This window comes from Erythrolamprus reginae, chromosome 1 (assembly GCF_031021105.1).
Source record: "Erythrolamprus reginae isolate rEryReg1 chromosome 1, rEryReg1.hap1, whole genome shotgun sequence".
NCBI lineage: Eukaryota > Metazoa > Chordata > Lepidosauria > Squamata > Dipsadidae > Erythrolamprus > Erythrolamprus reginae.
In genome coordinates, this window is record NC_091950.1 from 213857141 (window position 1) to 213874758 (window position 17618).

Consider the following 17618-nt stretch of genomic DNA (forward strand, 5'->3'; position numbering starts at 1 on the left):
GCGTTCGGATTCAGCAGACAGCTGCGAAGCAGCGTGCGTGTTTTAAAAGGTTGCAGCCGGCCTGGGGGGCTCGGGGGGAAGCCCCCGAGCCCCCCAGGCCGGCTGCCACGTTTTAAAACACCCGCGCCACTTCGCAGCTGTCTGCTGAATCCGGAACGCTAACTTCCGCGTTCAGATTCAGCAGACAGCTGCGAAGCAGCGCGCGTGTTTTAAAAGGTTGCAGCCGGCCTGGGGGGCTCGGGGGGAAGCCCCCGAGCCCCCCAGGCCGGCTGTGACGTTTTAAAACAAGCGCGCTGCTTCGCAGCTCTCTGCTGAATCCGGAACGCTAACTTCCGCGTTCAAATTCAGCAGAGAGCTGCGAAGCAGCGCGCGTGTTTTAAAACGTCACAGCCGGCCTGGGGGGCTCGGGGGCTTCCCCCCGAGCCCCCCAGGCCGGCTGCAACCTTTTAAAACACGCGCGCTGCTTCGCAGCTGTCTGCTGAATCCGAACGCGGAAGTTAGCGTTCCGGATTCAGCAGAGAGCTGCGAAGCGGCGCGCGTGTTTTAAAAGGTTGTAGCCGGCCTGGGGGGCTCGGGGGCTTCCCCCCGAGCCCCCCAGGCCGGCTGCCACGTTTTAAAACACGCGCGCTGCTTCGCAGCTGTCTGCTGAATCCGAACGCGGAAGTTAGCACCCCCCCCCGAGCACCCCAGGCCGGCTGCAACCTTTTAAAACATGCGGGATACGAGCGCCAAGGAGCTGTCTCCTGAAGCCGAAAGCGGAAGTTAGTGTTCGGCTTCAGGAGACAGCTCCTTGGCGCTCGTATCCCGAATGTGAGCTCGGGAGGCGAACAAAAATGTCGCTCCCCTCCAAGCTCTTATCTCGAGTAGCTCGTAAGTAGAGCTGCTCGTATGTCGAGGTTCCACTGTACAGGCTACTCAAAGTCTACATATAAATGTAGATGATCTACATATAAATTTAATAATAAAAATTCAGTGGGACACAAATGCCATTGTTCAATAATAGTTCTAATCACACAGTATCATGCTGAATAAATGTTTTTAAGATGTATCCCTCATAATTCCTGGCATGTAACTAAGCCAATTGGACATGTTCCAAAATATCTGGAGAGAACTGGGCTGTCTATTCCTGCTTCACATAGAAAAGATTCCAACTTCAATTCCAGAGAAGGTTAGCAAAAACAATTAGGGACTTGACAAGACTGAACTAGCTAGACCAATGGTTTAGCTGGAATAAGATAATTTCCGTGTTTCTACAATTCTTTACGCTAATTAGTCCTGCCCTTTGAATGAATCTACTTTTAACGCTGAAAGGATTCCAGACCTGCAAATTGGATATCTTCAAAGTAAATACCACAAAGCCTGGGAGAAAAAGGAGAAAACAAGTTTGACTTGTTTACAACCATAGGAAGTTTGCTTGGTCAAAATTGAGATGAAAGGTACGAAGTGAGGAAGCATTAACAACAGATGCTTACTAGTGCTGTTGCTGGGATTTAAAAATCAAGTAAAGGTGGAGGTTTTTTCCCTAAGTTCTTTCCTGATGAACATCTTAACATCCTAACATCTTAAAAGTTTGCATATTTCTGTTCCCATCTTTCTTGGGTCAAGTATGATTCTCCTCATTCAAATCCTGATTGCCTCCAAGTATCAGATACATGTACAATTAGCACAGATGCCCCCCAAGGGTGTGTACTCTCACCACTTCTCTTCTCTCTATACACTAATGACTGCATTTCAAACGATCCATCTGTTAAACTACTGAAGTTTGCAGATGATACAACAGTGATTAGACTCATTCGAGACAATGATGAATCTGCATACAGATGGGAAGTTGAACAACTATCCTTGTGGTGTGACCAGAACAATCTAGAACTGAACACACTCAAAACTGTAGAAATGGTGGTAGACTTTAGGAGAAACCCTTCCACCCTTCCACTTCTCACAATACTAGACAACACAGTATCAACAGTAGAGACCTTCAAATTTCTAGGTTCTATCATATCTCAAGACCTAAAAGGGTCACCCAACATCAAAAACATCATCAAAAAAGCACAACAAAGAATGTTCTTTCTGCGCCAGCTCAGGAAGCTCAAACTTTCCCCCTAGGCCTTTACAATTCTATGCATGGTATGTATGTATGTATGTATGTATGTATGTATGTATGTATGTATGTATGTATGTATGTATGTTTGGTTTTTATATTAATTGATTTTTAATCATCAATACCAAATTACTATTGTACACTGTTTTATTGTCGCTGTTAGCCGCCCCGCGTCTCTGGAGAGGGGCGTCATACAAATCAAATCAAATCAAATCAAATCAAATAATGAATGAATGAATGAATGAATGAATGAATGAATGAATAAATAAATAAATAAATAAACAAACTGCCCAAGGAGCTGCTGATACAGTTCTACAGAAGAATCATTGAGTCTGTCATCTGCACCTCTATAACTGTCTGGTTTCGTGCTGCAACCCAACAGGACCGACACAGACTTCAGAGGACAATCAGAACTGCAGAAAAAGCAATTGCTGTCAACCTGCCTTCCATTGGGGACCTGTATACTGCACAAGTCAAAAAGAGGGCGGGGAAAATATTGACTGACCCCTCACATCCTTGACACAAACTGTTTCAACTCCTACCCTCAAAACGTCGCTACAGACACTGCACACCAAGACAACTAGACACAAGAACAGTTTTTTCCCCGAACGCCATCACTCTACTAAACAAATAATTCCCTCAACACTGTCAGACTTTCTACTAAATCTGCACTTCTATTCTGTTTTTCTCATCATTCCTATCACCCATTTCCTCCCATGTTGACTGTATGACTGTAACTTGTTGCTTACATCCTAAGATTTTTATTAATATTGCTTCTTCATTGCTTATTTGACCCCTATGACAATCATTAAGTGTCATACCACATGATTCTTGACAAATGTATATTTTATTTTATGTACGCTGAGAGCATATGCACCAAGACAAATTCCTTGTGTGTCCAATCACACTTGGCCAATAAAATTCTATTCTATTCTATCAGGTTAGGTCATCCAGTGCTCATCCCTTTTCGCTTAGCTGTAGACGTATGACTGGGTAACATCAGCATATTGATAATAATTCACCCCAAATTGATAGATGCCCTCTCCCAATGTCTTTATGGGCATATTAAAGTGAATACAAGAAAGGATTGAGCATCCCACAACAAAACACCTGAAGGTCTCATCATTTCATCTGGACCAACACATTTAGGCAGGAGAATAACCACTGTGAAACATTGCTCTCTTTTTTTCAGATATAGTTTTTATTTATATATGTAGAGTGCTTCGTTTTAAATTTCCTTCTGTTCTTTCTTCTCAATCTGTTATTATATTCATTATTTAAGCAGTTTATGCCTTAGAATAAAACAGGGACCAGCAGTACCAGTAAAGATAAAGGATCTGAATAACAATTTCCATTTGTTATTAACAGAGAATGGGAGATTCCTTTCTGGCCCATTGTAATGCATCCAACGAAAGTTGGAGGTGCCGAACCGACAGGTGCTGCTAGTCAACATATTGGCCAGAATAAGGCCTGGTGATAAAAAAGATTATTCTACCTCACAACCTTCAGTTAATCTAGAGCTGCGATGGTGAACCTACGCGTCCCAGAGATAGCACACAGACTTTCAATTCATACTTTTTTCTCTGTATCACAAGCTATGTAACTGTAATTATAAATCCATACCTAGTTATCACCTCAGAGGCAACAGCACATTGCAAATATGGGCAATGACCTTTTCTTTATATGAAAAACATTCCCAGGAATAGTGGATGATGGAAGGGAGAACAAAGCTACTCTGCACCATTCTAAGAATCTGAAGCTGCTAAAAGAAGGTGACAGCCAAAATTGGGGGTGATCCTGAGATTTACCCCCTGATGTATTATATATTTGAATGGTTTCATGACGGGAAAATAGAGGTGTACCGTAATGGCCTCAGGTCTCTCACCACACAACATATGTTAACTCCACTGTTTTAAATGTTGAGCACACAAATCTGAAAGAAACACCTCAATGTGTGAACTTGTATAAAGAGATCTATCCTCAGATATCAGTACCAATGCAAACTCCACAGCTGCTTTAATTACATTTATCATACACAACATACCATTTGCTCCTTCTGGATTGACAATACTGAAGTAGGACTGCCAAGTTTAGGGACTTTGTTTTTCAATAATCTGCATAGTATTTCTCTAACCTGGAATTAAGAGCTGCTAAAGGTGAGGGCAAGAGTCTCAAGTAAATGGGGAAACCAAAACAGAAAGAACAGTACCAGCTGTTCATTTACTGTAGGTAGGTCTTCCCCTACGGACTCAGGCATTTGGCAACTGGCATATGTTTATGATCATCATAGTGTCTCACAGGCATATAATTGCTATTTATGTCTATGGAGATTCCCAGTCATCAACGTCATAGTTGTCTCAAAGGTGCTTCCCCCGCTCCCAATGGCAACTGGACTGTTTTTTTGAGGAAGAATAAGTTTTGCTTCTTATTGAAGAAGCTTCATCAGTTGTGACTGGATGGTGGGGGGATGATCTATTTTTCTAACACCCCACCCGCACCCCTTCCAGTCACAACAGATGAAACCTTTTGAATGAGAAGTGAAAAGTCTTCTTCCTCTCAAAAAACAGTCCAGTTGCCTTTGGGGGGGGGACCTTTATGATTGCTATTTATGATCTTCAGAATCAGCTTCTGACAAGCAAAGTCAATGGAGTAACTGGCAGCAAGTCATAAGTTGCAGTTACGTAACATCATACTTAATAACCATGGGTGATACACTTAATGACTGCAGATAGAACTTACATCACATAATGCTTCGCTTTATTATATCATTTAGCATGGGCTTGTTGTCCCAACTACAATCAGTAAGTGAGGACTACTGGTAATAAGAACTCACGGACTAGATTCAAACAGAAGCAACCAATTTATAAAACTATTGGAAACTGCAAGAACTAGTTGTACATAAACTAATTTTTCAAAATTACTTTATTCATTCATTTGCCTTCATAGTATTGACTTCTGGTGACCTCTGGACTAGTCCCTCCAGTTTTCTTATGCTCTTGCCTCGGTTGTGTCATTTTTAAGATTACTATTTGTTGCTTCTGTTTTGTTTGATTTTATGCTAGGTTTAATCCTTTCAGCCATCCAGAGCTGCAGTTTGAGTTGGGTAGCTGTATACGTTGATTAAAGAAGCAAAATTATTACTAGATCATTAAGCTTTCAGCCAATTAATGATTGACATTTAATTAAACTTGCACATGAGATTTGTTTTATTTCTAATATTCTCCACAGAGGAAAAAGCCAGTGATACATAGAAACAATAAACAATCTATGCTAAAATGATGTAAAAGTAGTTCTCAATTTATGACCATTCGCTTAATGATGGTCCAAAGTTACAATGGCCTTGGAAAAAGTAATTTACAACCTGTATTTGCACTTACAACCATCAGATCCACCCCCATGGTCAAGAGATTGCAATCTGGGTAGTTGGCAACTGACTCACAGCTACAAACCATCGCTGCTTTTGAGTCAGAAACTTTTTTGCAACTTTTTTTGCCACACTATGGGTACAAACCAACCATTGGGAAAGCTGCATTCTAACGATCACATGGTTTACTTAATAACTGATGTGGTTGGCTTAACATCCCCTGTAAAAATTGTCATGCAATCAGATCCAACTTGATTTACAACTGTGGTCATAAATTGAGGATTACCTAATATAATAAAGCAAGATGTTAAGGTAGTAGTATTACAATGTTTAGCTGTACAAAATTCATATCAAATATAGTCTTGCAACCTGAATAATGTCTAAATGAAAAAGTATATCTCAAATTGTTCTTTAATAGCCTGAGGTTCATTATCCTAATCAGCACACTTTAATCTGTAGTTGGGATTACAGAATTGATTTGTTTTTTAGAGATTTCACATTTTTATTAGTTGATCTAAATATAAAATACAGAAAATTGAAGAAAAAATGAAAAAAATGGGAAAATAGGGAAGGGAAAGGAAAAGAGGAAAACATTGACTTCTGACTCTTTTTGGTGCGGTAGGAGGTAATAAAATACAACCAACAACTTTTTTGTATAATAATATATACAGTATACTAGTCATTGCTATAACAACCTACCTAAATCAGCAAAATCCAAAATCAAAATTTCATTACAAAATTGATTTGTGACGTCCAATTGGGCTGAACTACCATTCCCATTATAAACAAGCTGGAGCTCATGGTTTCAGACAGCATTTTTTTTTGCCTACACAATAATAACATTGTCCACGTTCTGCTTTATCATTGCCCCAGTTGTGTGCCTTCAAATGAATATGACAGAGTTCTCATTTAAATGCAGAGATGATGAGTGCGGTTGAGGGACAAGTCTGTCTTTCTGCAAATATATTTCTCCCTATTTTGAAAAGAACATCTGAAAAGAATCCTGACTTCTCTGCCAGAACTCTCTTGAGGGTAGACTTTCAAAGTAAGCCTGGTGTATGTGAATCTGACAACTTTGCTTAAATCATGGATACCTGATAATTTTAGAGAGCTGTTATCAGAGTCCAAAAGTACAAATCTTATCATCCTTATCTACAGCTGAAATAGTTTTCAATTTTTTTGGTTACATCATTGAAAGCTTAATGGAATAGGGTTTTTTCAGTAATAAATGGTTAAAATGTTATTTATTTATTCATCAGATTTTGCCCATCTTTCTCACAGATAATAGCTTCCTAAATCAGTTCTGTCTACTTTACTTTATAGGAATGTTTTACATTGGTTAGGATTAGGCTGATTCAGCCTGAAAACTAAGTCATTTTATCCCTCTTCCACCCACCTCAAGTACACATTGCTCAATCTCGTACTATGGAATGGGCAATTTGTTAATGTTTGTTAAATTCTTTTTTTATTTTTCCAATGTTAAGTTGTTTTAGTCCGTTTCCAAACTGAACTAGTTTTCTGCTCATTTCTTTTAAGAAATATATATTTTACTAACATCTTCCTTAATATATCTATATATTTGAAAGTATTATTTCTGCATGTAAATACTGTTCTGCAATTTTTCAAAAGGAATGTGTATTTGGACTGAGTCAAACCAAGCCCCCCCCCCCCCCGGGAAAAAATATTAATTAAATTACACGGAAAAGCTTAGTCTGTAAACAAATTAAATTCAAATTCACCTGCATTAGTTTAAATTGCAATTACTAAACTATCATATTAATTAACAATATATTTTTTATTTTATTAATGTATTAAAATTATGCAAGTACTGTATTTGTACTCAATTCTAAAGAATTTTAAATTGGCAATTCAGTAACACCAGCTTTCCCTAAGTGGGAGTCTCCAGATATATGGAACTTCAATACCATGACACCTCACTAAGACCTTAGAGCCAAATACTGTATATCTGAAATTGAATGCAGCTACCTTACAGCATTAACAAACAGGAGTGGAAAGAGGACTAAGAGAAGCAAAGAAAAGTACTAAATCAATCCTAGGAGAAACATTTTATGATTAGGAACATCAATCATGTAAGGCCTACTGTTCAATTTGGGCTTGATTCCAGGTAAATGAAAGTAGTATTTATGCCAAATATCTGACAGATGTTGTAAAAATTAAATATGATTTACAAATGCACATTTAGTAGTTCAATTAACAGAATCCATCTTAATGCTAGAAACAGACCGTCTCTACTAGTTTTAAAAACACTATGAATCCTTGAAAGGAGAGGTGATGAAAAGGGAACACTCTAAAACTGCAAGAACACTAGAATCATTTTATTTTTCATTGGCTCATGCACCATTCCTTCCCCAAATTAGACTTTAACATTTAAATGAGACTGAAAAGCAGTTTGCTTGTTTACATAGTTGGTGACAGATGTGAGAAAAGTGGCAAAGAACCAATCACGTTCACTGAAAAATTATGGCCTTGAGCCATAACACACATGCACAGAAAGTTCATGTTCTAATCCTTTTTTTAAGGAAACTTTGGAGTAAGTGATAGGAAAATCTTTTATAAAGTTCTGTTTTCATGAAGCAGAGCAGAATAGCTATGTATTCATAAAGCCTTGGTGAAGTGTATGTACAATTTGTATTTCTTGTCCTTTCTTCAACCAAAGATTTAAATTCCAACATTTAAAACTTTTCAGTTAAACAAATTATCAATATTTTCATGAACGTACAGTAGGACAGTAGGGAAGGAGATAAAATAAATATATTCAGTGATGAAGACAAGAAAGCAGTAATAAAATTTGCATTGCAAAGATGCCCTTGAGCTGAGCTCAACTCTTGGTGAATAAATATATCCAGTTTTCTTTGCTGCTTATCTTCCAGGTTTGTTGTCACTTTTCCAGTCAAATGTCTTTACATTTATAGCATTAATTAGAAAATAAAAGTTATAAATTAGAAAGGGAACATGTAGTGTGACACCTCACTGAAAAGAATATGTTTATTTGGCAATTAAACATAAATTCTTAACATCACTGAAACATAGAAACATAGAAGATTTTGTTTTAATCTTATTAATCCTATACCGAGGGTATGAATTGACATTATTCTCAAGGTCAATCAGATATAGGTAGTCCTATAGAGAATTTTGCCCCGTTTTGCAACCTTCCTTACCACAGTTGTTAAGTGAATCACTGCAGTTAAGTTAATAACACAGTTATTAAAGTAAATCTGATTTCCCCATTGACTTTGCTTGTCAGAACATTACAAAAGGAGATCACATGATCCCAGATACTGCAACCATCATAAATATGGAGGCAGTATCTGAATTTTGATCACATGACTATAGGGATACTGCAGTGGTTGTAAGTGTGAAAAACAGTCATAAGTCACTTTTTGCAGTGCCATTGTCACCAAATGAACTGTTGTAAATTGAGGGGTGTATGTAGTTTGGTTCGTCATTTACTTTTTTATCCAAGAGCTGAAGATAGCAATTTAAATACTTTTTAAAAGCCTGGAGGAATGAAGAACCATACCATCCCTTCTTAATCAGGGGGGAGTTGGGGAGCCCTTGCAGAGCAGTGCCGAGGAGTTTAACACGTTTTTCGCTGATAAAGTTGCTCAGATCCGGGCCGACCTCGACTCCAATTGTAAAACAGAGTCGACTGACAACGAGTCAGTCGAGGTGACTGGGGCACGTACTTGTCCACCTGTCTGGGAAGAGTTTGATCTGGTGACACCTGATGAAGTGGACAAGGCCATCGGAGCTGTGAGTTTTGCCACCTGCTTACTGGATCCGTGTCCCTCCTGGTTGGTCTCGGCCAGCAGGGAGGTGACACGGAGCTGGGCCCAGGAGATTACCAACGCTTCCTTGGGGAGGGGAGTTTTTCCATCACTCTATAAAGAAGCGCTTGTGCGCCCCTCCTCAAGAAGCCCTCCCTGGACCCAGCCGTACTTAACAACTATCGTCCAGTCTCCAACCTTCCCTTTATGGGGAAGGTTGTCGAGAAGGTGGTGGCACTCCAGCTCCAGCGGTCCTTGGAAGAAGCTGATTATCTAGGTCCCCAGCAGTCGGGTTTCAGGCCCGGTTACAGCACGGAAACCGCTTTGGTCGCGTTGATGGATGATCTCTGGCGGGCCCGGGACAGGGGTTTATCCTCTGTCCTGGTGCTCCTCGATCTCTCAGCGGCTTTCGATACCATCGACCATGGTATCCTTCTGCGCCGGTTGGAGGGGCTGGGGGTGGGAGGCACTGTTCTTCAGTGGTTCTCCTCCTACCTCTCTGGCCGGTCACAGTCGGTGTTAGTGGGGGGTCAGAGGTCAGCTCCGAGGTCTCTCCCTTGTGGGGTGCCTCAGGGGTCGGTCCTCTCCCCCTTGCTATTTAACATCTACATGAAACCGCTGGGTGAGATCATCCAAGGACATGGGGTGAGGTATCATCAATATGCCGATGATACCCAGCTTTACATCTCCACCCCATGCCCAGTCAACGAAGCGGTGGAAGTGATGTGCCGGTGCCTGGAGGCTGTTGGGGCCTGTATGGGTGTCAACAGACTCAAACTCAACCCGGATAAGACGGAGTGGCTGTGGGTTTTGCCTCCCAAGGACAATTCCATCTGTCTGTCCATTACCCTGGGGGGGGGAATTATTGATCCCCTCAGAGAGGGTCCGCAACTTGGGCGTCCTCCTCGATCCACAGCTCACATTAGAAAACCATCTTTCAGCTGTGGCGAGGGGGGCGTTTGCCCTGGTTCGCCTGGTGCACCAGTTGCGGCCCTATCTGGACCGGGACTCATTGCTCACAGTCACTCATGCCCTCATCACCTCGAGGTTCGACTACTGTAATGCTCTCTACATGGGGCTAAAAGTGTTCGGAAACTTCAGATCGTGCAGAATGCAGCTGCGAGAGCAGTCATGGGCTTACCTAGGTACACCCATGTTTCACCATCACTCCGCAGTCTGCATTGGCTGCCGATCAATTTCCGGTCACAATTCAAAGTGTTGGTTATGACCTTTAAAGCCCTTCATGGCATCGGACCAGAATATCTCCGAGACCGCCTCCTGCCGCACGAATCCCAGCGACCGATTAGGTCCCACAGAGTGGGCCTTCTCCGGGTCCCGTCAACTAAACAATGCCGGTTGGCGGGTCCCAGGGGAAGAGCCTTCTCTGTGGTGGCGCCGGCTCTCTGGAACCAACTCCCCCCGGAGATTAGAACTGCCCCTACTCTTCCTGCCTTCCGAAAACTCCTTAAGACTCACCTTTGCCGTCAGGCATGGGGAAACTAAACATCTCCCCTGGGCATGTTAATTTATACATGGTATGCTTGTGTGTGTGTTTGCTATTACATGGGGTTTTTCTTAAATCGTTAAATATTTTAATTAATTGGATTGTTGTGACTGTTTTTACTTGTTGTGAACCGCCCCGAGTCTTCGGAGAGGGGCGGCATACAAGTCCAACTAATAAATAAATTGAACAAAACTTTTCATCCTAACATTCACTGTTACCTGGAAAGCACATGATTCGTAAAATAATAATAAAAATCATACTACAACAGGGACAGTACCCTATTTTTTTGGAGTACAGTGGTACCTCGAGATACGAGTTTAATTCGTTCCGGACCTGGGCTCTTAAGTCGAGCAGCTCTTATCTCGAACGACTTTTCCCCATAGGAATTAATGTAAATAATTTTAATTGGTTCCAGCCCTCAAAAAACTCACAAAGTTAGTCTAAATTATGCAGAAAGACATGTTTTTAATGAAGAAATGTACATGTACATATAAATGAATAATGAAGTTTCTTTCACTTAACTTGTAAACTTTCTTAAACTTTTAAATTTACATATGTTCAACTTCTCTGCCACCCAATCCTGTAGGACAGAGGTCCCCAACCCTTTTTGCACCAGGGACCGGCTTTAAGCGATCAAGAGAGGAATGGGTGAATGAATGGACGGAGGGTGGGAAGGAAGGAAGGAAAGAGGGAAGGGACAGGAACAGAGGAAGGAAGCAAGGAAACTTATGAAAGGGGAGAGTAAGAGAGGAATGAGTGAAGGGAGGGAGGGAAGAAGGTGGGAAGGAGAAATAAAAGAAGAAATAGAGGAAGGGAAGGTAAAAGAGAGAAAGAAAAAGAGAAAGAAAGAAAGAAAGAAAGGGGGAAGGGACAGGAACAGAGGAAGGAAGCAAGGAAACTTATGAAAGGGGAGAGTAAGAGAGGAATGAGTGAAGGGAGGGAGGGAGGGAAGAAGGTGGGAAGGAGAAAGAAAAGAAGAAATAGAGGAAGGGAAGGTAAAAGAGAGAAAGAAAAAGAGCAAGAAAGAAAGCTGCAAGCACCCCCCCGAGCCCCCCAGGCCGGCTGCAACCTTTTAAAACACGCGCGCCGCTTTGCAGCTGTCTCCTGAAGCCGAACGCGGAAATTAGCGTTTGGCTTCAGGAGACAGCTCCTTGGCGCTTGTATCTCGAATTTGGGCTTGTAAGTAGAACAAAAATATCTCTCCCCTCCCAGCTCTTATCTCGAGTTGCTCTTAAGTAGAGCAGCTCTTATGTCGGGGTTCCACTGTACTGTGTAAGACACTTTTTTCTTCCCTAAAAGAGGCTGAAAATTTGGGTATGTCTTATACTCTGAATGTAGCTTTTTTGAAGCTTTTTCCCCCAGCCCTAACTAAGTGCTAACGATCTCCCCAGCTCTTAACAGCTTGCAAGCTCTTTCATCCTTACACTCTGCAAAAAATGTTTTCCAAGCCCTAAATCTTTGCAGATTTTTTTCAATTGTTCTATTTGCTCCGAATGTTTCTTTCCACCCAATTCCGCCTGTAACCAGGTACTAACGATATTCCTAGCTCTTATTGACTTGTAAGCTCTTTCATTGTTACTCTCTCCAAATAAGTTTTTTTTAAGACTAAGGACACTAGAAAGTGATGGAGAAAAAATAAACTTTTTGCAAAATAAAAGAAGGAATCTTACCCAGTGCTAAACTTCCTCAACATTAGCCAGATGAATATCTGGTAGGCAGATCCCCCCCACCCTATTTTCCTACCCAAAAACTAAGCTGCGTCTTATACTCCAAAAATACGGTAATTAATTTCACTGACTACTACCACCTCCACAAACATGAAGCCACTCTACAAGCTGGTCCTAACATCTAAGAGATAATTTTTGTGGGGCTTGGGTTCCTCAGTTTCACCACCAGAAAAAAATATTTTATTTTTAAATGACACATGTTGGAATGTATCAGAGATTCACATTCACAAAAGTTGGAGAGGGAAAGGTTTTAAGTGAAAGATACTATATATAGTGTTCTTTACCTTTTCCTTCATACAGTATGTATCTTTGTGAAAGAGAATTTTCTCTACTCACTGCAGTCATGGCTAAATTTTGAAATAATCTAAGTTTTGTAACTGCACTGGATATATATATACCATCTTATATAACCTCATTATTATTGTTGTTGTTGTTGTTGTTGTTGTTATTATTATTATTAATTTATTAGAGTTGTATGCCACCTCTCTCCTCTTGTTAAGATTTATAACTGATGCATCAAATATAAGACCATAAGCAGTGCCCTTCTGATTTGGACCCTTCTTTTATATAGCCCAGCTGTGCTAGCCAACCCTAATCCCTAGCACTGATGATGTTACCTAGTTTGAATAATGAAACATCTGCAAGAAAATAACATGCTGAGAGAACTACCAAGGACCACTCAAGAACACAAGGAAACTCACTAGTCTCCCTGTGGATTTCCTTCAAAGGCAGTCACGCTGCTATCAAGGCTAATACACATTGATTCTTAGGACTTCCATGAATTGGTCCAACCCTTTTTTGAAGTCAGCCAAGCTGATAGCCGATACTACCTCTTGGAGCCCAAAACTAAATTAAGCACTGTATATTAAAAAAAAAACCCTTTTTCTGTCCCAGATTCTTTCGGGGTTCATCGTCATTGGATGACATTTGGTTTTAGCATTTTGAGAAGAAAATAGGGATTTTTTATCCATTTTACTCACATCATGCATAATTTTGTACACTTCAATTATGTCCTCTCTCATCCCCCTCCTTTCTAGATTAATCACCAAATTATTGCAAATCTTTTCTGACAAAGTTGTTCCACCCTCTGGATCCATTTTAGTTACCCTTGTTAGATCATGGATTCAACACAGGAGACATAACAACTTTTTATTTTCTGAACAAGTTAACACAACCAGCAAACCCCTTGTGACAGCTTGCCTTTTTATAGGGGCTGTCAGATATAACAGCCAATGGCAGTTCAGCATTTTACAGCCCAAATGCTGGACCTGGGTAAAAACAGTTATTAAATGTTAGAACATAAACAGTCCTCCTCTCTAGCTCAATTATAACCTTTTGAGGCACAGTGACCAGAAATGCACAGATTATTCCAGATACAATTACATCATTTTTCTTGATTCCATTTTTACTGAAAAAAGGTAAATTACACTTACATTATGAGTAATTGGGTTATGAGCATATTAACAGCATTAGCAATAGCATTTACATTTATATACCACTTCATAGTGCTTTACAGCCTTCTCTACGCAGTTTACAGAGTCAACATATTATACCCCATCCTGCAATCTGGGTCCACATTTCACAGACTTCAGAAGGTTGGAAGGCTGAGACAATCTTGACCTGGTCAGGATCGAACTGCTGGCAGTCAGCATAGCTCAGCTATGACCAAACATGCATTTTAATTTAATCAGTCTATATATCAGTTTTGAGAGTAATCTGCCTTTACAATGGCATGCTTATTGTAAATTTCAAATCAACAGTGGAAAACATCACCTGAGCAATTATAAAATGCTGACTTGGTTTTAGAAAATAATGCTTACTTTCCCATGTGTTTAATATACAGTGATCCCCCGCTCGTTGCGAGGGTTCCGTTCCAGGACCCCCCGCAACGAGCGGGTTTTCGCGAAGTAGCGCTGCGGAAGTAAAAACACCATCTGCGCATGTGCAGATGGTGTTTTTAACTTCCGCAGCGCTAGCGAGGAGCCGAAGATTGGGGGCGGGGCGGCTGTTTTAAAACGTCGCCGCCGACATGGGGGGCTCGCTAGCACCCCCCCGAGCCCCCAACCCGGGTTTGGGGGGGTGCTAGCAAGCCCCCCATGTCGGCGGCGACGTTTTAAAACACCAGCGCGGCTTTCCAATGAGTCCCGAAGACAAACGTCAAACTTCCGCGTTTGTCTTCGGGACTCATTGGAAAGCCGCGCGGGTGTTTTAAAACGTCGCCGCTGACATGGGGGGCTCGCTAGCACCACCCCGAACCCCCAACCCGGGTTTGGGGGGGTGCTAGCAAGCCCCCCATGTTGGCGGCGACGTTTTAAAACACCCGCGCGGCTTTCCAATGAGTCCCAAAGACAAACGCGGAAGTTTGACGTTTGTCTTCGGGACTCATTGGAAAGCTCCGATCGTTTTAAAACAGGCGCGCCATTCTCCGCTGACTCCTGGCGAACTTCCCCGCTTTAGGAGTCAGCGGAGAACGGCGCGCCTGCTTTAAAACGATCGGAGCCGGCTGGCTCCGATCGTTTTAAAACAGGCGCGCCGTTCTCCGCTGACTCCTGGCCAACTTCCCCGCTTTAGGAGTCAGCGGAGAACGGCGCACCTGCTTTAAAACGATAGGAGCCGGCCGGCTCCGATCGTTTTAAAACAGGCGCGCCGTTCTCCGCTGACTCCTGGCGAACTTCCAGGGCGAAGGGCGGGCGAGCGGGTGCTGGGGGGGGCTTCGCCCTCCCGCCAGCAAGAGGGGGAAGACCCAGGGAAGCCGCCCAGCAGCTGATCTGCCCGGCGCCATCTACGCATGCGTGCCCATAGAAAAAAGGGCACGCATGCGCAGATGGTGTTTTGACTTCCGGGTTCAAAAATCGCAAATTACCCTGTTCGCAATGGTCGGGGACGCAATAACCAGGGGATCACTGTATATGCAGAAGTGTAACATTTCTTACAATCCTCTTTTATTATTAAGCAATCCTTTCAACCACAGGGATGAAGTTTTGAAAACAAAGTGAGGTACAGCATATAATGCTATAAATCTCATATAAGGAGGAATGAACAGGAGAGCAATTTTGAGAATGTAATCCAGGTTAAAGTTAATGCTTTTCAGTGGATGACTGTAAACTCCAAATCAAAGTGAAAGAGATGATGTTAGTTAATTGTAAAGAGGTGAAAAGTGAAGTCATACTATTTCTGAACCAAGAAAGAATATAATATTCAGACATGGATATTTTTCTTTTAGCAAAAGAAAGAATCGCATTTGAAGAGGATTTTATGTTGCAACCTCTCTTGACAAGTCTAAACAACTTTTTTTTTTTTTTTTTTTTAAAGAGAGTTAAGTGTAATTCTGGAGAGGAAAGCCATTCTGTCATTTGCATTAAGGTAGCAGATGAAGTTCCAAACAACTTCAAAAGAAAAGGAAAAATGCTGGATTCGCATATCATGTTGAACTGGAGCTGACAATGTGATTTGCTCTGTAAATCATAATTGGCTGAGTATGCATAATATGCTCAGCAAAACCATAATTGAGAAACACACTGCTCTGAATAAAAGAACCTCTCAAACAACATTGTGGCTTCATGTGATATACTAATCCCATATGAGAATCGCTCGATAGGCTTTCAAGAAACAACATCTTTTTATCTCTATACAAGTTATATAATAAAGAAAAAATATAAAACTGCATAGATAAATTATATTTACTTTTAAATGGAATCCTAAACCCTCCTTTTTCTCCTCCAGTTATTCCCACTTAGATTTTCCTTTTCTCCTGTATTTAGGTCTCCTAATAGCATCTTTACCCATTCTGTTTTACAGTCTCACGAGCCATATGTCTCTATTAATACTTTTTACTAAGATACAGCAATGGGAATTATAGTAGTTATGCATCGATTTTTAATTAGATTAAATTACTCAATCTACTATAGTCATTAAAATAGATATACAGTTCAGCATATAATTATATATGACACATTTAATCATCTTATTTTTGTAATGGAAAAAATACCATTTCATATATCAGTCTAGAATTTTCAATCTATGCCTTTCTGTGAAATGAATCCCATATAAACTAATGTATGGAAATTGTTTATAGCATACTTACGTATATTTCATTGTGATCAAAGCGTTGTTTGAGATTGCTAATAAAGGTCTCCTCGGTTAGAGGCTCCAGAAGCACCATATCTCCAACCCCAATCATATTGTCAAGAAGAGATGTCTTCACCTCCATTTTTGCCATTTTTCTTTACTGTAGGAAAAAAAAAAAGATATTAACATCTAATATAACATTCAAATTAACACAATGGAGGAATGAAGACCTATCATGGGTATTTCTAGTACAGAGCAAAAGATGGGGGGGGGGAATGGAAAAATATTGCCTATGAGAAGATGGATGTGGATAGCTTTCAAAGTCAGAAAATAACTTCTTATTATTATTATTATTATTATTATTATTATTATTATTATTATTATCTATTAGATTTGTATGCTGCCCCTCTCCTTAGACTCGGGGCGTCTCACAATACAATAAAACAGTTCATGACAAATCTAATAATTTACAGTTAAAATTTAAAATAGTTAAAAAAACCCATTTTTAAGCAAACATACCTACAAACATACCATACATAAATTATATAGGCCCGGGGGAGATATCTCAGTTCCCCCATGCCTGACAACAAAGGTGGGTTTTAAGGAGTTTACGAAAGGCAAGGAAGGTAATCTAATCTCTGGGGGGAGCTGGTTCCAGAGAGTCAGGGCCGCCACAGAGAAGGCTCTTCCCCTGGGGCCCGGCAACCGACATTGTTTAGTTGACGGGACCCGGAGAAGGCCCACTCTGTGGGACCTAATCGGTCGCTGGGATTCGTGCAGCAGAAGGCGGTCTCGGAGATATTCTGGTCCGATGCCATTAAGGGCTTTATAGGTCATAACCATCCACTGTCTGCTGTTCCTATATGGAAGTTGTGAAAAAGCTGTTCACAGAAGTTCAAAGAACTATTACATTTTTGATATTCTAACTTCTATAAATTATTGTTTGCAAAAATTACAGTATGCCTCAAAAGGAAAGTCAGCATAATAACAGGTAGCTTTGAAGAACTGACCCGGGATCTCTGAAAAAGGACCATCATGAAATAACACTTACACAATTTGCTCACAAAGT

At 40.9% G+C, this 17618-nt stretch overlaps 1 protein-coding gene across 4 annotated transcripts in view; it reads right to left on the reverse strand.

Moving 5' to 3' along the window:
• The window catches only part of MYO1B (myosin IB), a 157718-nt gene that overhangs the window by 118788 nt on the left and 21312 nt on the right, over positions 1–17618 (reverse strand). For all 4 annotated transcript variants that reach the window (XM_070732147.1, XM_070732146.1, XM_070732144.1 and 1 more), the window contains exon 2: positions 16566–16709. In XM_070732147.1, coding sequence (XP_070588248.1) covers positions 16566–16700 — 135 coding nt within the window. In that variant the 5' untranslated portion in view covers positions 16701–16709. The remainder of the gene's footprint in view (positions 1–16565; positions 16710–17618) is intronic.